Below are 23228 nucleotides of genomic sequence, written 5' to 3' on the forward strand. Positions count from 1 at the left end.
CTCAACCTCCTCTCACACACACACACTCAACCTCCTCTCACACACACACAATCAACCTCCTCTCCACACACACACACTCAACCTCCTCTCAACACACACACACACACACAACCTCCTCTCACACACACACACTCAAACCTCCTCTCACAACACACACAACTCAACCTCCTCTCACACCACACACCTCACCTCCTCTCCACACACACACTTCACCCTCCTCTCACACACACACACAACTCCCCCACACACACACACTCAACCTCCTCTCACACACACTCAACCTCCTCTCACACACACACACTCAACCTCCTCTCACACACACACACTCAACCTCCTCTCACACACACACACTCAACCTCCTCTCACACACACACACTCAACCTCCTCTCACACACACACACTCAACCTCCTCTCACACACACACACTCAACCTCCACTCACACACACACACACTCAACCTCCTCTCACACACCACAACTCAACCTCCTCCCTCACACACACACACACTCAACCTCCTCTCACAACAACACCACACTCAACCTCCTCTCACACACACACACTCAACCTCCTCTCACACACACACACACTCACCTCCTCTCACACCACACACACCAACCTCCCTCTCACACACACACACTCAACCTCCTCTCACACACACACACTCAACCTCCTCTCACACACACACACACTCAACCTCCTCTCACACACACACACACTCAACCTCCTCTCACACACACACACACACTCAACCTCCTCTCACACACACACACACACACAACCTCCTCTCACACACACACACACTCAACCTCCTCTCACCACACACACACCCCCAACCCCTCTCACACACACACACACACACAACCTCCTCTCACACACACACACACTCAACCTCCTCTCACACACACACACACTCAACCTCCTCTCACACACACACACACACACACACACACACACTCACTCACTCACTCCCCTCTCACACACACACTCTCATTCCCACCTCTCCCCCTCATACACACACTCTCACTCCCCTCCCTCCCCCTCACACACACTCTCACTCCCCTCCCTCCCCCTCACACACACACTCACTCCCCTCCCTCCCCCTCACACACACACTCACCCCCTCCCTCCCCCTCACACACACACTCACTCCCTCCCTCCCCTCACACACACACACACACTCCCCCTACTCCCCCTCACACACACACTCACTCCCTCACCAACCCTCACACACACACTCACTTCCTCACTTCCACTCACACACACACTCACTCCCCTCCCTCCCCCTCACACACACACTCACTCCCCTCCCTCCCCCTCACCACACACACTCACTCCCCTCCCTCCCCCTCACACACACACTCACTCCCCTCCCCTCCCCTCACACACACACTCACTCTCACTCCCCTCCCTCCCCCTCACACACACACTCACTCCCCTCCCTCCCCCTCACACACACACTCACTCCCCTCCCTCCCCCTCACACACACACTCACTCCTCCCCTCCTCCCCCTCACACACACACTCACTCCCCTCCCTCCCCCTCACACACACACTCCACTCCCCCCTCCCCCTCACACACACACTCACTCCCTCCCTCCCTCCACTCACACACACACTCACACTCACCCTCCCCCTCCCTCCCCCTCACACACACACTCACTCCCCTCCCTCCCCCTCACACACACACTCACTCCCCTCCCTCCCCCTCACACACACACTCACTCCCCTCCCTCCCCCTCACACACACACTCACTCCCCTCCCTCCCCCTCACACACACACTCACTCCCCTCCCTCCCCCTCACACACACACTCACTCCCCTCCCTCCCCCCCCCCCCCTCACACACACACTCACTCCCCTCCCTCCCCCTCACACACACACTCACTCCCCTCCCTCCCCCTCACACACACACTCACTCCCCTCCCTCCCCCTCACACACACACTCACTCCCCTCCCTCCCCCTCACACACACACTCACTCCCCTCCCTCCCCCTCACACACACACTCACTCCCCTCCCTCCCCCCCCTCACACACAGACTCACTCCCCTCCCTCCCCCTCACACAACACACTCACTCCCCTCCCTCCCCCTCACACACACACACTCACTCCCCTCCCTCCCCCTCACACACACACTCACTCCCCTCCCTCCCCCTCACACACACACTCACTCCCCTCCCTCCCCCTCACACACACACTCACTCCCCTCCCTCCCCCTCACACACACACTCACTCCCCTCCCTCCCCCTCACACACACACACTCACTCCCCTCCCTCCCCCTCACACACACACTCACTCCCCTCCCTCCCCCTCACAACACACACTCACTCCCCTCCCTCCCCCTCACACACACACTCACTCCCCTCCCTCCCCCCTCACACACACACTCACTCCCCTCCCTCCCCCCTCACACACACACTCACTCCCCTCCCTCCCCCTCACACACACACTCACTCCCCTCCCCTCCCCCTCACACACACACTCACTCCCCCTCCTCCCCCTCACACACACACTCACTCCCCTCCCTCCCCCTCACACACACACTCACTCCCCTCCCTCCCCCTCACACACACACTCACTCCCCTCCCTCCCCCTCACACACACACTCACTCCCCTCCCTCCCCCTCACACACACACACTCACTCCCCTCCCTCCCCCTCACACACACACTCACTCCCCTCCCTCCCCCTCACACACACACTCACTCCCCTCCCTCCCCCCTCACACACACACTCACTCCCCTCCCTCCCCTCACACACACACTCACTCCCCTCCCTCCCCCTCACACACACACTCACTCCCCTCCCTCCCCCTCACACACACACTCACTCCCCTCCCTCCCCCTCACACACACACTCACTCCCCTCCCTCCCCCTCACACACACACTCACTCCCCTCCCTCCCCCTCACACACACACTCACTCCCCTCCCTCCCCCTCACACACACACTCACTCCCCTCCCTCCCCCTCACACACACACTCACTCCCCTCCCTCCCCCTCACACACACACTCACTCCCCTCCCTCCCCCTCACACACACACTCACTCCCCTCCCTCCCCTCTCACACACACACTCACTCCCCTCCCTCCCCCTCACACACACACTCACTTCCCCTCCCTCCCCCTCACACACACACTCACTCCCCTCCCTCCCCCTCACACACACACTCACTCCCCTCCCTCCCCCTCACACACACACTCACTCCCCTCCCTCCCCCTCACACACACACTCACTCCCCTCCCTCCCCCTCACACACACACTCACTCCCCTCCCTCCCCCTCACACACACACTCACTCCCCTCCCTCCCCTCACACACACACTCACTCCCCTCCCTCCCCCTCACACACACACTCACTCCCCTCCCTCCCCCTCACACACACACTCACTCCCCTCCCTCCCCCTCACACACACACTCACTCCCCTCCCTCCCCCTCACACACACACTCACTCCCCTCCCTCCCCCTCACACACACACTCACTCCCCTCCCTCCCCCTCACACACACACTCACTCCCCTCCCTCCCCCTCACACACACACTCACTCCCCTCCCTCCCCCTCACACACACACTCACTCCCCTCCCTCCCCCTCACACACACACTCACTCCCCTCCCTCCCCCTCACACACACACTCACTCCCCTCCCTCCCCCTCACACACACACTCACTCCCCTCCCTCCCCCTCACACACACACTCACTCCCCTCCCTCCCCCTCACACACACACTCACTCCCCTCCCTCCCCCTCACACACACACTCACTCCCCTCCCTCCCCCTCACACACACACTCACTCCCCTCCCTCCCCCTCACACACACACTCACTCCCCTCCCTCCCCCTCACACACACACTCACTCCCCTCCCTCCCCCTCACACACACACTCACTCCCCTCCCTCCCCCTCACACACACACTCACTCCCCTCCCTCCCCCTCACACACACACTCACTCCCCTCCCTCCCCCTCACACACACACTCACTCCCCTCCCTCCCCCTCACACACACACTCACTCCCCTCCCTCCCCCTCACACACACACTCACTCCCCTCCCTCCCCCTCACACACACACTCACTCCCCTCCCTCCCCCTCACACACACACTCACTCCCCTCCCTCCCCCTCACACACACACTCACTCCCCTCCCTCCCCCTCACACACACACTCACTCCCCTCCCTCCCCCTCACACACACACTCACTCCCCTCCCTCCCCCTCACACACACACTCACTCCCCTCCCTCCCCCTCACACACACACTCACTCCCCTCCCTCCCCCTCACACACACACTCACTCCCCTCCCTCCCCCTCACACACACACTCACTCCCCTCCCTCCCCCTCACACACACACTCACTCCCCTCCCTCCCCCTCACACACACACTCACTCCCCTCCCTCCCCCTCACACACACACTCACTCCCCTCCCTCCCCCTCACACACACACTCACTCCCCTCCCTCCCCCTCACACACACACTCACTCCCCTCCCTCCCCCTCACACACACACTCACTCCCCTCCCTCCCCCTCACACACACACTCACTCCCCTCCCTCCCCCTCACACACACACTCACTCCCCTCCCTCCCCCTCACACACACACTCACTCCCCTCCCTCCCCCTCACACACACACTCACTCCCCTCCCTCCCCCTCACACACACACTCACTCCCCTCCCTCCCCCTCACACACACACTCACTCCCCTCCCTCCCCCTCACACACACACTCACTCCCCTCCCTCCCCCTCACACACACACTCACTCCCCTCCCTCCCCCTCACACACACACTCACTCCCCTCCCTCCCCCTCACACACACACTCACTCCCCTCCCTCCCCCTCACACACACACTCACTCCCCTCCCTCCCCCTCACACACACACTCACTCCCCTCCCTCCCCCTCACACACACACTCACTCCCCTCCCTCCCCCTCACACACACACTCACTCCCCTCCCTCCCCCTCACACACACACTCACTCCCCTCCCTCCCCCTCACACACACACTCACTCCCCTCCCTCCCCCTCACACACACACTCACTCCCCTCCCTCCCCCTCACACACACACTCACTCCCCTCCCTCCCCCTCACACACACACTCACTCCCCTCCCTCCCCCTCACACACACACTCACTCCCCTCCCTCCCCCTCACACACACACTCACTCCCCTCCCTCCCCCTCACACACACACTCACTCCCCTCCCTCCCCCTCACACACACACTCACTCCCCTCCCTCCCCCTCACACACACACTCACTCCCCTCCCTCCCCCTCACACACACACTCACTCCCCTCCCTCCCCCTCACACACACACTCACTCCCCTCCCTCCCCCTCACACACACACTCACTCCCCTCCCTCCCCCTCACACACACACTCACTCCCCTCCCTCCCCCTCACACACACACTCACTCCCCTCCCTCCCCCTCACACACACACTCACTCCCCTCCCTCCCCCTCACACACACACTCACTCCCCTCCCTCCCCCTCACACACACACTCACTCCCCTCCCTCCCCCTCACACACACACTCACTCCCCTCCCTCCCCCTCACACACACACTCACTCCCCTCCCTCCCCCTCACACACACACTCACTCCCCTCCCTCCCCCTCACACACACACTCACTCCCCTCCCTCCCCCTCACACACACACTCACTCCCCTCCCTCCCCCTCACACACACACTCACTCCCCTCCCTCCCCCTCACACACACACTCACTCCCCTCCCTCCCCCTCACACACACACTCACTCCCCTCCCTCCCCCTCACACACACACTCACTCCCCTCCCTCCCCCTCACACACACACTCACTCCCCTCCCTCCCCCTCACACACACACTCACTCCCCTCCCTCCCCCTCACACACACACTCACTCCCCTCCCTCCCCCTCACACACACACTCACTCCCCTCCCTCCCCCTCACACACACACTCACTCCCCTCCCTCCCCCTCACACACACACTCACTCCCCTCCCTCCCCCTCACACACACACTCACTCCCCTCCCTCCCCCTCACACACACACTCACTCCCCTCCCTCCCCCTCACACACACACTCACTCCCCTCCCTCCCCCTCACACACACACTCACTCCCCTCCCTCCCCCTCACACACACACTCACTCCCCTCCCTCCCCCTCACACACACACTCACTCCCCTCCCTCCCCCTCACACACACACTCACTCCCCTCCCTCCCCCTCACACACACACTCACTCCCCTCCCTCCCCCTCACACACACACTCACTCCCCTCCCTCCCCCTCACACACACACTCACTCCCCTCCCTCCCCCTCACACACACACTCACTCCCCTCCCTCCCCCTCACACACACACTCACTCCCCTCCCTCCCCCTCACACACACACTCACTCCCCTCCCTCCCCCTCACACACACACTCACTCCCCTCCCTCCCCCTCACACACACACTCACTCCCCTCCCTCCCCCTCACACACACACTCACTCCCCTCCCTCCCCCTCACACACACACTCACTCCCCTCCCTCCCCCTCACACACACACTCACTCCCCTCCCTCCCCCTCACACACACACTCACTCCCCTCCCTCCCCCTCACACACACACTCACTCCCCTCCCTCCCCCTCACACACACACTCACTCCCCTCCCTCCCCCTCACACACACACACTCACTCCCCTCCCTCCCCCTCACACACACACTCACTCCCCTCCCTCCCCCTCACACACACACTCACTCCCCTCCCTCCCCCTCACACACACACTCACTCCCCTCCCTCCCCCTCACACACACACTCACTCCCCTCCCTCCCCCTCACACACACACTCACTCCCCTCCCTCCCCCTCACACACACACTCACTCCCCTCCCTCCCCCTCACACACACACTCACTCCCCTCCCTCCCCCTCACACACACACTCACTCCCCTCCCTCCCCCTCACACACACACTCACTCCCCTCCCTCCCCCTCACACACACACTCACTCCCCTCCCTCCCCCTCACACACACACTCACTCCCCTCCCTCCCCCTCACACACACACTCACTCCCCTCCCTCCCCCTCACACACACACTCACTCCCCTCCCTCCCCCTCACACACACACTCACTCCCCTCCCTCCCCCTCACACACACACTCACTCCCCTCCCTCCCCCTCACACACACACTCACTCCCCTCCCTCCCCCTCACACACACACTCACTCCCCTCCCTCCCCCTCACACACACACTCACTCCCCTCCCTCCCCCTCACACACACACACTCACTCCCCTCCCTCCCCCTCACACACACACTCACTCCCCTCCCTCCCCCTCACACACACACTCACTCCCCTCCCTCCCCCTCACACACACACTCACTCCCCTCCCTCCCCCTCACACACACACTCACTCCCCTCCCTCCCCCTCACACACACACTCACTCCCCTCCCTCCCCCTCACACACACACTCACTCCCCTCCCTCCCCCTCACACACACACTCACTCCCCTCCCTCCCCCTCACACACACACTCACTCCCCTCCCTCCCTCTCACACACACACTCACTCCCCTCCCTCCCTCTCACACACACACTCACTCCCCTCCCTCCCTCTCACACACACACTCACTCCCCTCCCTCCCTCTCACACACACACAATCCCTCCCCTCCCTCCCTCTCACAAACATACACTCACGCTCCCTCCATCCCTCACGCACACTCTCACCCTCCTCTCTCACCCACACTCTCTTGCCACCCTTTGTCACACACATGCTCTCACCCCCTCCCACTCTCTCTCTCTCTCTCACACACACGCTCTCACCTCCCTCCCACTCTCTCTCTCACACACACGCTCTCACCTCCCTCCCACACTCTCTGTCACACACGCTTGCACCCCCTCCCACTCTCTCTCTCACACACGCTCTCACCCCCCCCGTCCCTCTCTCACACACACGCTCTCACCACCCCCTCTCTCACCCACGCTCTCACCCCCCCATCCCTCTCTCACACACACCCTCTCACCACCCCCTCTCTCACCCACGCTCTCACTCCCCTCCCTCCCTCTCTCTCACACTCTCACCCCCCCGCCCTTCCTCTCACACACACTCTCACTCCCCCCACCCCATCTCTCAGACACACGCTCTCGACCCGCCCCCCCTCAGACGCGCGCTCTCGCCCCGCCCCCCTCTCGGCCCGCACCCTCGGACGCGCGCTCTCGCCCTGCCCCCTCGGACGCGCGCTCTCGCCTCGTCCCCCTCTCGCCCCGCCCCCCTCGGACGCGCAATCTCGCCTCGCCCCCCTTCCAACGCGCGCTCTCACCTCAGCCCCCTCTCAGGCGCGCGCTCTCGCCCCCCCCCCCCCCTCCCTCTCACACGAGCGCTCTCGTCCCCCCCTCTCACAAGCGCGCTCTCGCCCCCCCCACACGCGCGCTCTCGCCCCCCCACCACACGCGCGTTCTCGCCCCCCCCGCACGCGCGCTCTCGCCCCCCCCCGCACGCGCGCTCTCGCCCCCCCCCGCACGCGCGCTCTCGCCCCCCCCCACACGCGCGCTCTCGCCCCCCCCTCACACGCGCGCTCTCGCCCCCCCCTCACACGCGCACTCTCGCCCCCCCTCACACGCGCACTCTCGCCCCCCCCTCACACGCGCACTCTCGCCCCCCCCCTCACACGCGCGCTCTCGCCCCCCTCACACGCGCGCTCTCGCCCCTCCTCTCTCAGACACCCACGCTCTCACCCCTCCCTCTATCACACTCATGCTCTCAGCCCCATCTCTCTCTCACTCTCAACCTTCTCTACCTCTGACACACACACATATCCCCCTCTCAAAGACAATCACACTCACATCCCCCTCTCACAGAAACACACCCCCATATGTCTCTTTGACACACACACATACCACACGCTCACACATGTTCACTGCGCTCACACATATGCACACAAGCACTCACTCCACACCAACATACACAAACTTACACTTTGCATCATAAAAATGGTCAGTCCTATATTTGGATGGATCATTAGGTCAGTCAGCTATCTGGATTGGATATTTACAGTAGAAAATGTCGTCAGTAGTCCATACGGATGGGTGCTCAATGCTCCAGGTTTCTAAGACAAATTGGATTATGCTAGAACAGGCAATTTTAGTTGAAAATCCACGTGCTGCATGGTTCAGGGACGTTGTCTGTGTGACTCACTCAACTCACCCACCCTAAATCAATATTTAGTTTTCCCGACCACATAAGGTAAACCATTAACTAAAAAAAATATAATAATTATATGAACTGAATCCAAATTTCTTACATCTTGTGCCAAATATGTAAGAGGGAAGTCAATTGCAGGTCTTCTGAACCTACCTAACAGCAAGACGGCGCTGTTCAGTTGTGAGTTCTTCATCTTTACGTCCCAGCCCTTTTGAAAATTAGAACAAAAAATAATCAGTGGAAAAGATGGGACAGAAAGTATGTCAGTTTCATTAGACTAGACTACTATCACAGCCATTTATACAGTCCAGTAACATGTGGTTTGTGCCCACTAACAGCAATGCAGAACTTGTATAAGTTTCAGAAATGCTAGTCATCAACATTTAAAACCAATAAAAGTGACAGAAACACAGACTATTCCCTACCCTGGCCAGATGACCGCCCCTCAATACTCTGCTTCCCCTTGATCCTCTTCTTCCCAACACAAGTCTCCCCATAACAGTGGAGTACATTCACTAGCTCACTGTGCCAATTAAGTATCAAATGAACTTATAACTGCCTAGCAGACCAAGGTGTTGAGCCCTGCAAGGTGGCCTGGTCACCTTAGAATTAAAAAAAGATTTGAATTGGAATAGTGCTAAAACATTATAACAAACAGCTCTTCTTGCAGATTAATAATGGCCCTTTGGTACTAGAGTTTTTGAATCTACCAGCTTTACTACCCAGATGTATCACTGCATGGGGTTAACTTCTCAAATGAAACGTTCCATAAAAAGTTGCTGCATGGCAGCTTCCTTCAAAACGTAAAAGTTAATCTTGAAACAGGCAATTGTTTTTACTGTAATTTTGGCTGCTGGTCTGTTCGTGTATCACAGCGTTCAGCACAGTGAGAGCAATAATTGCTTATAAAGACGGAAAAAAAAGAACTCAAGAGAGAAAGTGAAAAAGTGCACAAGAGTGAAGAATAAGCAATATAAAGACTGGGCTACTGTGTGTCAGAACAAAGTTTAATGCCAACAAATCCACATACTAGGAGTACCCAATCTTAGTCGCCTCTAAAGCAGGGCGGTTGCGGGGAAGAAGCAATGTCACAAAATGTTGTTAGAGAGGAACCAGTAATCAGAAAAAGAGAGGAGGAAAGTAGCAAAAGTACCCACAGCTTAGAGACTGAGCCCTGAATTTTTGCTCCCAAGTCAGGAGCGCAGAGTCAGGAAATAACAACTCGGGAGAAAGTGCCCCAGATAACGGGAGATGGGCCCGCCACTTCCTGAAACAATGTGGAGACTGCCAGGTGCGGAGGCAGGGATGTCTGAAAAGACAGCCTTGGTGCTCTGGCACTTTGTCCACCGGGGCAAAAAAAAAATCAGCCCTCTAGCACTCACTTCCCCCCTGCCACACCCCGCCCATGCCAACCCAGGCCACTTCATGCCCCTCTACCCAACTCCAAGGGCACTCATACCTATGCCAACCTATGCCCCAATCCAACCCATGTCCTTGTATAGCCCCAATGCCAATCTATAGCCCTCTACTCATCCCCAATGGCACTTTATAGCCCCTTTGCCAAATTAGTGTAAATTCATTCCAACCCATGTTCCCCATGCATCACCCTTTGCCTGTACACCCTCCATGCGAACTCACCCAGTATCCAACATGGGCAAACTTCAGGAGCAATGCTGAGATGAAACAAGATAAATCTCTAAGTGTCTACTGATGATTTTACTGGTTAAAAGAAAAACAATCACTACATTTAAATTCCTTCAACTACTTAATCCCTTATAAAAGCAAACATTTGTATTCATAGCCCAACAAAGACTTTATAACTACATGGAGCTGTCAATAAAACTCAACTGACAGGCACCTCAATGAGGTGATAATAGGCTGTGGAATCAGTAATGAGGCACAAATCCTATAATGATAACCCCCAGGCTTATGTCAACAGAGAGTGAAATTGCAAGCACTGATTTCCTTTTAAAAACCACAGACTATGTTTTTTTAATTTAAAGGCCAGGAGATTTGACAACTTGACAGTTCCAATGAGTTTATTCACTTTTTAGGCACACCCATGTCTACTTTTAACAATCCCAAAGAGCACTTGGCCTCTTGACCAAAGATGTCCCTGGACCTATCCAAAAGGGTACCCCAACTCTCCAAAGAACTTCAGTCAGTTTCGACCTTCTCTTGAAAAGTGTGAAGTCCCAAATTGTGTTTTGGACATGCCACTAATGAAAATTGGATCTTTTTGAAGGGAGCTGTATTTTTACATGTGTAGCTGCTTCAGTAAGCCATGGATACACAAACTATAACCTGCCCCCGATCCCCACACATCCCTGTCAAAAATGGCAGGTGTTGGGTTCGGGTGCAGAACTTCCAGAATTAGGACTCGAGTGTCATTTTTGCTAAGCCAAAGACCAGAGACCCTCTCCGTTATTGTGAAAATTCTGGCCCGAGTTTACCAAATTGGGATTTTTCAACATTCTCTTAAGTAGAACAAATAGGTCACCTTCAACGCCTCAACCCCTGTGGTCCTTTATCAACATCCCCTACCTCACTATCGTGTGACCTAAAATGGAAGTTTTATGCCTCCATTCCCAAAGCTGTCTTTAAACAAAGTAGTTTCCTCTTTTGCCCAGGACTTGCTGTCAGCAATTCTCCACACTCCATAAAACTCCAATCTGGCTCAGACTTGACCGCAGCTCCAAATTTAGACAGGCTCAGAAAGCTGATGGACCCCTTGACAGGAGTGAGACAAAAATTCCCTGAAGACAATGCATGCTCACCTCCAGCCACCAATCCCTCTTTTTTTTTAATTATTAATAATATACAATTGGTCTACTTTCATCATCATTTCTGTTCCTTCTAAGTTTTATCTGCAAGTTGCTCCTCTTCTACAACACCAGAGTGTTAAAGAATTTGTCACAGTCTCACACACAGGGAGAAAAACTGGATAAGGCCCACAGGGATCGTACTGAGGGATTTACCCGCTCCCATTCGTTGTGATGCAGGCAGCACAGAAATTCAGTGTTGCCTGCTAATTTAAACAACAGTAGCATGCAGAACGGCAGTGAACATGCTGCTGAGTGGCTGCATCTCTCACCAGCAGGGGGCTCAAGTTCAGGTGAGGCTAGCACCGCTTAAAGCTACTTGCACTGCTTATAACCAGCCTGCGTCTCTCAAACGTGATTCTGGCTGCAGCTGATGTTGGAAATAGCTGTGGAAAACTGTCTAACCTACAAAAGTAAAAATGACATAACTGGGCAGAGAGCATTCTCCAAGGTTCTCTGATACACCACTGGAATCCTTGGTGCAGAAGATGGACAGAACAAAAAAAGAGTCCTTCAACCCACAGGGGACCAGCACACCCACCAGACAGACACTGAGAAGGCACTGGGAGCATACAACCATCAGGGCCAATGTCAGCACTACAGTCTGGAGGACCTGGATGAAGAGCAGGAAGAAGTTTAATAACCTCATACAATTGATCAAGGCAAGTGAATGCATCTTCAACTGCCATATCCTTACAGATGAACCACTAGACTCACACACTGTTCAATTCATCACACACCACCTTTCTACTCACCTACCAATTTTTTTTAAACAACTCAAACCTCACATTCATAGTCTTACCTCACCCTCACACTTAATGCTGTGTAAGCCTCACACATCTTGAACACACTGCCAGCTATTCAACAATGACAGCCACATTACCCTAACGTACTGCGAGACACTCACTGACATAATTTCCTCTCTCTTGCAGAGAAAGGTGACACACAACTAGAAGCAGCAACTAAGGAACTAATCGGCAAGGGAGTCATGCCTGCAGGTTCTAACCCTCGTGGTAAAGATGAATTGGACATCATTAGAGTGGCTATGATGAGGCAGTGGCCATCAGTGTGGCTGAAATTATTGATGATAACTAAGTTTCTCAAAACTGTGGAGAATATAAATTACCTCACCTATAAAACTCAAAGTCTTATAAAACTGAAAATTGACACCTGCTCACTATTAACAGAGTTATTTTATCTTTTAAAATCTTGATGCTGTTGATAAGTCAGATTGTCACCTTTAACTTGGTCCTTTAATGAAAATAAGAATTACATTGAATTTACAGCCCACCAACAGGCCATTCAGCCCAACTGGCCATGCAGTTGTTTATACTCCACATGAGCTTTCCGCCACCTTACTTCATTTCACCTTATCAGCATTTCCTTCTATTCCTTTCTCTCTCATCTGCTTGTCAAGCTTCCCCTTAAATGCATCTTTGCCTCAAACAGTAATTATAGTAGTAATTTCCACATTCTTACCACTCGCTGAATAAAGAAATCTATTGTATTTATTTGTGACTATCCTATATTTATGGCCCTTAGTTTTGGGCTCCTCACAAGTGGAAAACTTCTCTGCATCAATGTTTTGTGACACTAAACAGAACCATAGAAAAGTTACAGCACTGAAGGAGGCCATTCAGCCCATCTTGTCCATGCCAGCCCAAGGATACCCAGGTGCCCTTTCTAATCCCACCTTCCTGCACATGGCCCATAGCCCTGCAGCTTACAGCACTTCAGGTGCAGATCCAGGTACTTTTTAAAAAGAGTTTAAAGTTTCCTAAAGAGGGGACACATTGAAGGTAGAATAATGCAGGAACCTCACAGAATGAATAATGAACTGTTTAATTCTCAACCATTCCTTTTGTTGCTGAATTAAAGTTCAAATTGGGTCAAGTTTATCAAGCCCTGCTCCTACTCTGCTTCAACTCTCCATATGAGCCAGGAGCAGCCTGTATTTCAAGTTACACCAGTTTCACAACACTTTTCAAAAGAGGAACAAAGTCCTCATTTAAAATAAAACCTGTGATTCATAATACATGCACACAGAGTGCAATATTTCAAATGTTAAATCGCAAGGCTGTTTGTACTGCAAAAAATCCTCAAGTCACAAATCAATGGCAAACTACTCCTGGTTCTGTTGTACAGAGGTGCACATTGGAATTCGTAAGATTAAACACATAACTTACTCCCCAAATTTTTTTCTGAGCATTGCTTTTACAACAGAAAGAAAAGACAAAAGCATAAATTTGCCACTTCAATAGCATTAACAAAAAACTGTAGTTGGCCAACAATGAAATAAGATCCAACTTTGGGGATCTGTTGCTAGGAGCCACATTGCAAAAACACAAGCCATGATACTATTGACATGAGTCGGTGAACACTGTCCTCTCAGTCAAGAAAGAATACCTGGCAACTCCAATCAAAAATTACATTTGAAAACAGGCCTTTCACACATTTATCTCTCAGTTTCCTGACTGACATTGTGTATTATAATTTCAAAACTAAAACAAATTTAAAATTCTCATCCTTGTGTTCAAATTTGTCCCTGACCTTGTCCTTGACCTCACCCTTCCCTATCTCTGTTAACTCCTCCAGCCCTTCAACCCTCAGGTTACTACACTTCTCCAATTCTGCCCTCACGTGCATCCTCAATTTTCATCACTCTACCAATGGCAGCCATGCCTTCAGCTGCCTGTCGGCCTTCAGCTCTGGAATTTCCACCTTAAACCACTCTACACCTCTCTCTCTTCATTTTAAGAAGCTCTTTAAAACTTACCTCTTTGAGCAAGCTTCAGGTCACCTGCCTGAAAATCACCTCACTGTGAATTGATGACAAATTTCATCTGAAAACATTTTCACTATGTTGAATGTACTATATAAATGCAAATTGTTGTTCTATGCCTACAGTCATCAGCCTGTACATACAATGGTATTATGCTCCAAAATGACCAAGTGTTGAGTACAGTAAACATAACTTGAACGCCAGTAAAACATTATAGCTGCATTCCTCATATAACTCCGCTTGGGCATCGAAATCAAAAAAAAATGCTGGAAATACTCAGCAGGTCAAGCAGCATCTCTGGAGAGAAACAGAGTTAACGTTTCAGGTTGAAGTGATCGTTCATCAGAACAGTACAAGATTATCATTAACTCTCCACAGATACTGTCTGACCTGCTGATTATTTCCAGTAGTTTGTTTTGCTTTTGTCCTCTCTTGATTAAAAGGTGCAACGGTGCTGCTGTAATTATCATTTAAAGTTTCTGGGCATCATGTTTTTATAATAATATAAAGTCACCAATCATCAAAGGTTTGCGTAAAAATGTTGTGGGTTCATTTAATTAAACTAGACACATGAGAAAATATATACATCGATAAAAAGCTCGTAGACATCAGCAGCAGGGCTGTATGTGCTGTGTTCTGCTCACAGGCCGGAGTGAAACTGAGGCTTGATCACATGATATAATTCCCTTCAAGTGATGGGTTGCTGCTATCCCTTAAAAGGCATATTACAACAGTGCGCAGTTCAGTGGAGAATTAGGAAAGGAAGATATAAGTGAAAGATTGCCTACAAAAGATAGGAAAGCTTGAGTTCCAGAATCGAAAAAAATGAGCTAATGCTTACGACCATTTAGAGTTATGACTCGGAATGCACTGTCTGAAAGGTTGGCAGGAAGCAGATTCAATGTGAACTTCCAAAAAGGAGTTGGATAGATACTTGAAAAGGAAGAATGTGCAGGTCTATGTGGAGAGGGCAGGGAATAGGATAAACTAGATCACTATTTCAAGCAGCCAGCAGGTACAATGGGCCTAATGGCCTCCTTCTGTGCTCTACGATTTTGTGTGAAGTTGGAAATCATTGGAAGAAAACCATAATCTATCCAACATCTAATCCATCAATTAAGTACACTACACAAACAGCATTCAAGAGAGACCCGAGGAGCAAGTGAGTAAGGGAGAAAAATGAAAACAGTTACCAACTATGACCTGAAATGAAACCCAAAACTGGATGTGCTAAAGGAATATTTGTTTCTACATTCTTATATTCTTAAATTACCAGTCTGTATAAACATTTACATACAGAGCAATATCAATACTGAACTGGGAAGTGGCATTCATTGCCCTCTCCAATAAGAATGGCATGTAACAAAGAAGAAAGTGCTGGGGAAAAAGAGGAAGAAAACAAAAGTCTACATTTATTCTTCCATAAACATGACTATTCTCTCCTACTAACAACATGAGGAAAATAAGAATTTTAACAAAAAGCATGGCAAAAACTGTAAAAAAAAATCAAAACAGGAGGGCTTTTTGATGTGCACAGAAACTTGTCAGCACCACCCTAAGGGTTGACCTTGAAGTTCAATCTCTGCTCTTCAAGAAAACAGACTGTCCATTTCAATAAGCTTTTCTTGATGAAACCTTTAAACTAAGAATCACCGTGTTGGAATTGGGCTCTGTACTAAAACACAGGGAACTAAACTGGATAGCTTCTGAAAACAGCTGCAGAGATTGTAATGGACTATTATCCGGTGGCTGTTCAATATAATGCAGGCCGGACACCGTCTTCATACTGGATTCTCATTATCTTAATTGTTTTGTGCAGTCAGAGCTAATCTCGCCGTTCAGTGGCTGTGCAGATCAGCAGGGGACCCAATGTTGCTGCTTGTTAGTACACTTAAAGCTCACCTGCAACTCTTAAAGGGAGGCTGTATTGTGACAGTTGAAGGTGTTGACATCAATTGGAATAGTGCTGAGCAACAAAGGCTGACAATGGGAAAGCGTGCACTGTTGCATATTGCACTGAGTAAGATTAACACATGCTCAGCTGCAAGTGGTCATTATTGAACTAACTTTATGCCTCCCCAACAGAGAGGGCAGCAGAGAGGGCAATGTAACAAAATGCTCAGATCTTTCAATATGGTGCATGCACCAAGGTTTTCTGACGCTGTTCTGGAGGACTTGTTGAAGGAAGTGGAAAGAAGAAGAAATGTCCTGCGTCTTCAGGGGGCAGATGAGAAGGCAGTATCAATTAGGTAGACTCAAATGTAGGTATATATCAATGATTTAGACTCCAATGTAGGGAGTCATGATTAAGAAGTTTGCAAATGATACTAAAATTGATGTGGTCCATAGTGAGGAAGAAAGCTGTAGACTGCAGGAAAATAACATTGCACAGGTGAACATGAAAGTAGTCCACTTGGAATGGAATTCAATCCAGAGAAGTATGAAGAAATGCATTTGAGGAGAGCAAACAATGTAAGGGAATATATATTAAATGATAGGATATTGAGAAGTGTAGGGACCTTGGAGTGCCTAAAGGCAGAAAAGACAAGTGGATAAGGTGATTGAGGAGGCCTCTGGGGTACGTCCCTTTGTTAGCCGAGACATATAAGAGCAGGAAAGTTATGGTCGAACTGTATGACAAACTAGTTAGGCCACAGCTAAAGTACTTTGTACAATCCTGGTTACTGCATTACAGGAGGGATGTGATCATATTAGAGAAAGTACAGAAAAGACTTGCAATGCCGCCTCTAGCAGTGCCACAAAGAAATAATTCACGTCCATCTTAAGTTCAAATGCTGTGTACCAGTGATGACAAGTCTGGTTCACAAACCTACTGGACAGGTATAAGTGGCCTTAATGTTGACTCTGCTCAGAACTTGCACTAGGCATCAAGCTCTGTACAACACTGTTCTGAAGAGGAGTCATACTGGACTTGAACCATTAACTCTGCTTGTCTCTCCACAGATGCTGAGTTTTTCCAGCACTTTCTGTTTTTATTTCAGATCTCCAGCATTCGTAGTATTTAACTTTTATATTTGTATAACACGAATCAGGTAATGAAAGTGGCAAAATGCTGAATGCAATAAAAATAAAAAGAGCATGAGGGAATGGAAGCAGCGTAAAATGACTTTGACTGGTAATGCCCTTGTGCAAAATAAATGGCCAACGAAGTCTAACAGTGAGAAATGTAAAGTATCGCACACTGGTTGGAAAACAGCACCATGAATGTAAGTGAACAAATACAAGAAAACTCAGTGACTAGTCTGCAATGCTTTGATAATAGATAAATGTGAAACAAAGTATCAAAGCCAAAGAGAATAATATGTCTGGAATAATTTGTTAGTAAGGCAGTATTGACAAAATATTAAGAGAGGTCTTATCCTTTGGATGATGGGATGAGACAGCTTGGAAGCTAAAGGCATAATCCTCAACAGCCTGAATGATTCACTTCTTGTTCTTCACTTCCCTTATTTAGTTTCATGGCTGTGTTTCTTGCGAGGCTGGGGATGGGGGGTGGGGGTAGGGGTGGTGCAGTGGTGGGGGTGAACAGGGAATAAGTTAAACAAGCATTTCTGCTAAAGCTAGCAAACTGGGCAACATGGACTGGAATACACAAATATACAGAAGCAATGGTTCTGAAGTTTTGAAATTCAGAATAACCAGTATGTTCCAATATAAAGTAGCATGAAATGGTTTCACTGCACCACAATGGTTCAGACAAAATACAATGGCCAGGATTTTACGGCCCGGCCACTGCGTGTCCCCCCACCACCATCCACTAGGCAAATGCGGCGAGCCACTTAAATCTCCGTCCTTTCGGTGGGACCATAATGTCCCGCCGGGCAGGAGAGGCCATAATATCATGGCCAATGTTTCAAATCAATTGAGTTTATTACTAAATTGATGCAACCTTAACATCATATTGTTAATTATAAAAAATTCTCTCAACAAGTTTGAATTCATTTTCTTAAATAAGATGGTCACAGAGAAATAGGCTAGTATCAAAACCATCAGTACGTGGAGCATTCTCGTAACAGCAGTTATTGCTAAGCTGTTTCAACCTCAGTTATAAAATCAACATTCACACAATTCTCCAAAGGTTTGGATTTTGTCAGTCTGCATCACATCCAAAAACCGGTGAGGAATGAGTCAAGATTTGAATGCCTTCCCGGTGAGTCACTCTACTGTGTACAAGATTCATCCACAGGTTGAGCCATACTGAACATGATTCCAGGAGTTTTAGGCCAGAACAGATGTTGCTGTGATTAACACAATAAATACCTCGGCATATAACTGTGCCATCGGTTAGTTATAATTGGCCTTTCAAGCATGTGAAACATAAATTACAAAGGCTCAGCTCTAGAGAAGTAAAAAGTGAAAAATTACAAATCAGTGCCAAGAATAGATCATTGGGTCCTAACTTACCATCATGTATTTGAAAGGCAAGGCTGGTGATTTTCTGGGTGACTATCATCAATGGACTAGAAGGAAAAGGAAAATAATTTTAAATTAAAAAAAGCTGGTTAACAGTAGGAACAGATACTAAATAAACCAGATAAACCGGAAACTTCTGGTACGTAGACAATGACATCCAAAAATCTAGAATTTCAGATATTTCTAATAATCATGGCCATTTGTTTTATAGTCTACACAACCTCCGACCTCCAACTACGCAAGTCTCAAACATTCAGTTACAAAGTAGAATTAGCGAACTGTACTCCTCACATACACCTAAACAGCTTCCAACTCTCACTGCATTAACTCTCCTTAAATGCACATATGGTGTCGGCCATTCTTGTTGGATTAATGGCCCCAAAATTTCAAGACACAGATGGTACTGAACCTTCTGGTAATTGGTAACTGGTGTTTCACTTTGGATGTTTTACTACAGACAGACTGAACAATCTAATTACAGATTTATCCATTATTTTTTCCAAAATTCCTGTGCGGTTGCTTGCATTGTGCCATCACCATAATTCAAGTCACAGAAGCTTGAGATACAACGAATGAAAGTTAGAGTATCCACAGCAAAAACATGTTTTGTTGCCAAGCTAACTCCTTCCCCTTTCACCCATCCTCCACAACCCCCAACACATACACATTTCGGTGTCTCTGCTTTGCTAATGTGCTTTCTACCTGCAGAGGAACCATCCAAGAATTACACGATATGCTATCTCAGATATAGCTGTTTCAATCCATTTCTAGATCGATTTATGTCATTAAGTAAATGGCCCAATGACTAAACCAAATGATGTACAAACATTCAGCTACAATCACAAAATGCATCCAGAGGGAACTAGTAAGATGAGAGATTTAAGATTTATAAACAAATCCAGGATGCAAGCTTTTTGGAACAGTTGGCTGCACTAAAACTGTATGACAGACTGGTGCAGCAGGTTTCATGATATAATTGGTTTGTTCAGGTTAACTTGCTTTAATCCTGCCCATCAGATTATGCCTTCTTTTACTTTCCATATGTGCAGTAAGTAACTTCCTACAGGATGATCTGGGGCATTAGGTATTTGGATTTCAGTAACCGGTAATGGGAGGAGGGATGCTGTTGAACTGCAGGGGAAGAAACCCAAAACCCATTCCCAAGCCTTTAACGTTTTATCTTGGATAATTGCATTCATTTTTTTCCTCATAAGAGACCGAGCCAATCTCACTTCTGTAGTGGAAAGAAAACAAAATACCAGATTATTTTTGTTGGCTTTGACAGCACTACTTCATAGGCTTTCCATCTTACTTACTTTTAATGGACAAATCTCTGTATTAGGAGATATATCTACTTTTACTTATTCATTCATGGGATGTGGGCATCACTGGCTAGGCCAGCATTTATTGCCCATCCCTAATTTCTCTTGCGAAGGCAAATTCAAGGGATTTTCCTTTCAATTAAAATTAAACACATGCCCAATTCAGATGAAGTAGTGAGTCCTTTCTCTGTCCTGTTTTTACATCAAGTATAGGTTTACACATGTAGTAGCCCCCATTTTTGAACTGTACTGGCAAGTAAAGTTACAGCAGGTTTGGGGGGTTCTGGGGAGGGCAGGTAAGGTAGGACTGACCAATAAAAGATAAGAATTGGATTACTTGGCCTTGAACCACTCCTAAAATTTCTTACATTTCAGACTTCAGGCATCCATTCATTACCTTACTTACCAGATGTTTTTCGTGTGTAAATTAGGTGCCTGAGAGTGAAAAATGAACCATTTTCTATCTCACTGATCCATAAACAGAACATGACCAGTATCTGAATCCGTAAAGGAAACCTTGGAGAGTCTGTTTATATTCCTACTTTGAGAAGATCTGCTCCAAACCAAGACATGCCAAAGACAAATGTCATATTGTACCAATATACTACCCTAATCGAAACCTTCAAAAATCCATTAGATTAACCCAAAAGCTGAAACCGTAATATGAAAAAGGGAGCTCGATTTTCGAAAGTAAGCTTTCACAAATTCAGGTCTGTAGAAAAAGGACTTGATTTAATATTAATTGTGAATCAACTACTTAGCTCCAGCTAAATGGCATGCTGCAACTGTCCAAGAAAGCTGCTGCCTTAATATTTTAATAACGGGCATCATGCTTTAGCCCTTTTGAAGGCTGCAGCCACATTTCAATATGAAGTAATTTTTACTTCAGTCAGAAAAGAAATGATGGGTGTTTTCATATTTTTCTTTACGGTTGTTCTGTTTTGGGAAACTAGTAAGCATTTTACTTTTATAATTTTACACAAAACAGAATTGGGAACATCTGCTCCACAGATTATAAGAAGTAATATCTTCAATACTACGTCACAAAAAAAGACAGAAACAGAACTGAAAAAAAAGTCAACAACCCTCCCTTTGTTTAGTACTGCCTGATTGAAAGAAAAACAATATACTGTGTTTACCAGTTTTGGTTGGAGTCCTCAGAAGGACATGGTAACCAAATGGCTGTGTGTCCTGGTTAGTTACTCAGGAGTTGAGAGTTCAAATTTCACCACAGCAAACTGTGAAACTGAATTTAGTAAATCTGATCATTTGAGAGCTTGGATTAGAAACAAAAGGCAAGATTTTACCTCAGTTAAAATCAGACTCAGTGATGGCGAAAGCTGACAGATCATTAAAAACCCAGCTGGTTCACTGATGTCCTTCAGATATGGCATGCCACCACTCCTTAGCCTAACTTGTATATGACTTCAGACCCACATTATGCTTATTTTTGTCACCCTGTAAGGGTTGCCCGACTGTCACTGACAGGAAAACAAATCTACAAATGCCTCTTTGCAAAGAGGAACAATATAAACTCAAACAAACCAATTAAGAGAAATTTGTAAACTTGATGCTTATTATTACTAATCGTGTCCACCAGACACTCAACTTCTTGTGGAGCTCAAATTTGCAGAAGGTACCAAGCATTCCGGTGGACATAATATGCTCCAAGGCCACTGAAGCACTGATAAGGACAAGGAAGAGAGCAATCTTTTCCCCTACCAATATCTGCTTGCAACACCCCACCCCCCTGCAACCTGTTTTCATCCTGGACCTGTGAATACCCATGTGGTTGATTCATAATACCCTTATGGAAACTAGGGATAGGTAATAAAGGTTGCCTTACCAGTATCATCCAAATTCCAATAAAAACAGGTTCAAGATGCTACTGCACACTTCCAGTGCTTTGCTCAAGTTTCGTTTCACTACTAAACAGAAGATTTCTTGTGTGGTTGCAGTATGTCATTGAACAATGATAAATAAATAATCTGCTGTCACATTTACTCATGAGAATCCTGCTAAAGTTACCTCTTTCTCCAGCATATTTGCATAAGTATAGTCTAAACGTAAAGATTAATGCTAGGTTAGAATGAAATTCAGTAAATGCTCAGTTATCTCATAGCCAACATAGTACAATACACAGCACACCAAGACTTACTGCAAATGATATAGCAACCACGAGAAGGATAAACAACTCACCACAATAATCCACTGAGCATAAAGGAAAAGAAACAGATCACAAGGTCATATGAAAAATACAGCAAGATAGACAATACAAAACAGAAAGCCCAATGATTGAAATGAAGTGTAAAAATAACGGTGAAATCATCTTTAAATGATCAAAACAAAGGTTGCATGCTGGCATACACTGCAACATCTAATCCTCACTAGGTTTTACAGTATTTCAGGTTTGTTTTTTTAAATATTACTCAAGCAAAATAATTAAAATCTTGAGTAAGGCAGATGCAGGAGTTGCTTGGCAGTTTCAAAATATTTGGCATTAGACCAGGAATCACAAATAGCACTTTGAATCCCATTATTGGCATTGGCTTCATAATAGGACTACCCCAAAAAGTTTACAATTCTAATTTTACAGAATATTATGGAACAACATGAAGGCATTCCTTCCAACTGTACTCAAGCATGGGTCATGGCAACTCAGCCATCGCATTAACTAGACTGGTTATAGGGTGAATCCTCTATAGTAAGAGGGTGAGAAAA

At 49.0% G+C, this 23228-nt stretch overlaps 1 protein-coding gene across 7 annotated transcripts in view; it reads right to left on the reverse strand.

Moving 5' to 3' along the window:
- The window catches only part of mboat1 (membrane bound O-acyltransferase domain containing 1), a 157645-nt gene that overhangs the window by 86721 nt on the left and 47696 nt on the right, over window positions 1-23228 (reverse strand). For all 7 annotated transcript variants that reach the window (XR_005942688.1, XR_005942689.1, XM_041185162.1 and 4 more), the window contains 2 exons: window positions 19177-19232; window positions 9301-9355 (listed from right to left, as the gene is read on the reverse strand). Coding sequence is in view for 5 of the 7 variants with exons in the window: in XM_041185162.1 (XP_041041096.1) it covers window positions 9301-9355; window positions 19177-19232 (111 nt within the window). In the remaining 2 variants the exon portion in view is untranslated. The remainder of the gene's footprint in view (window positions 1-9300; window positions 9356-19176; window positions 19233-23228) is intronic.

Source organism: Carcharodon carcharias, chromosome 3, assembly GCF_017639515.1.
Source record: "Carcharodon carcharias isolate sCarCar2 chromosome 3, sCarCar2.pri, whole genome shotgun sequence".
Classification (NCBI taxonomy): Eukaryota; Metazoa; Chordata; class Chondrichthyes; order Lamniformes; family Lamnidae; genus Carcharodon; species Carcharodon carcharias.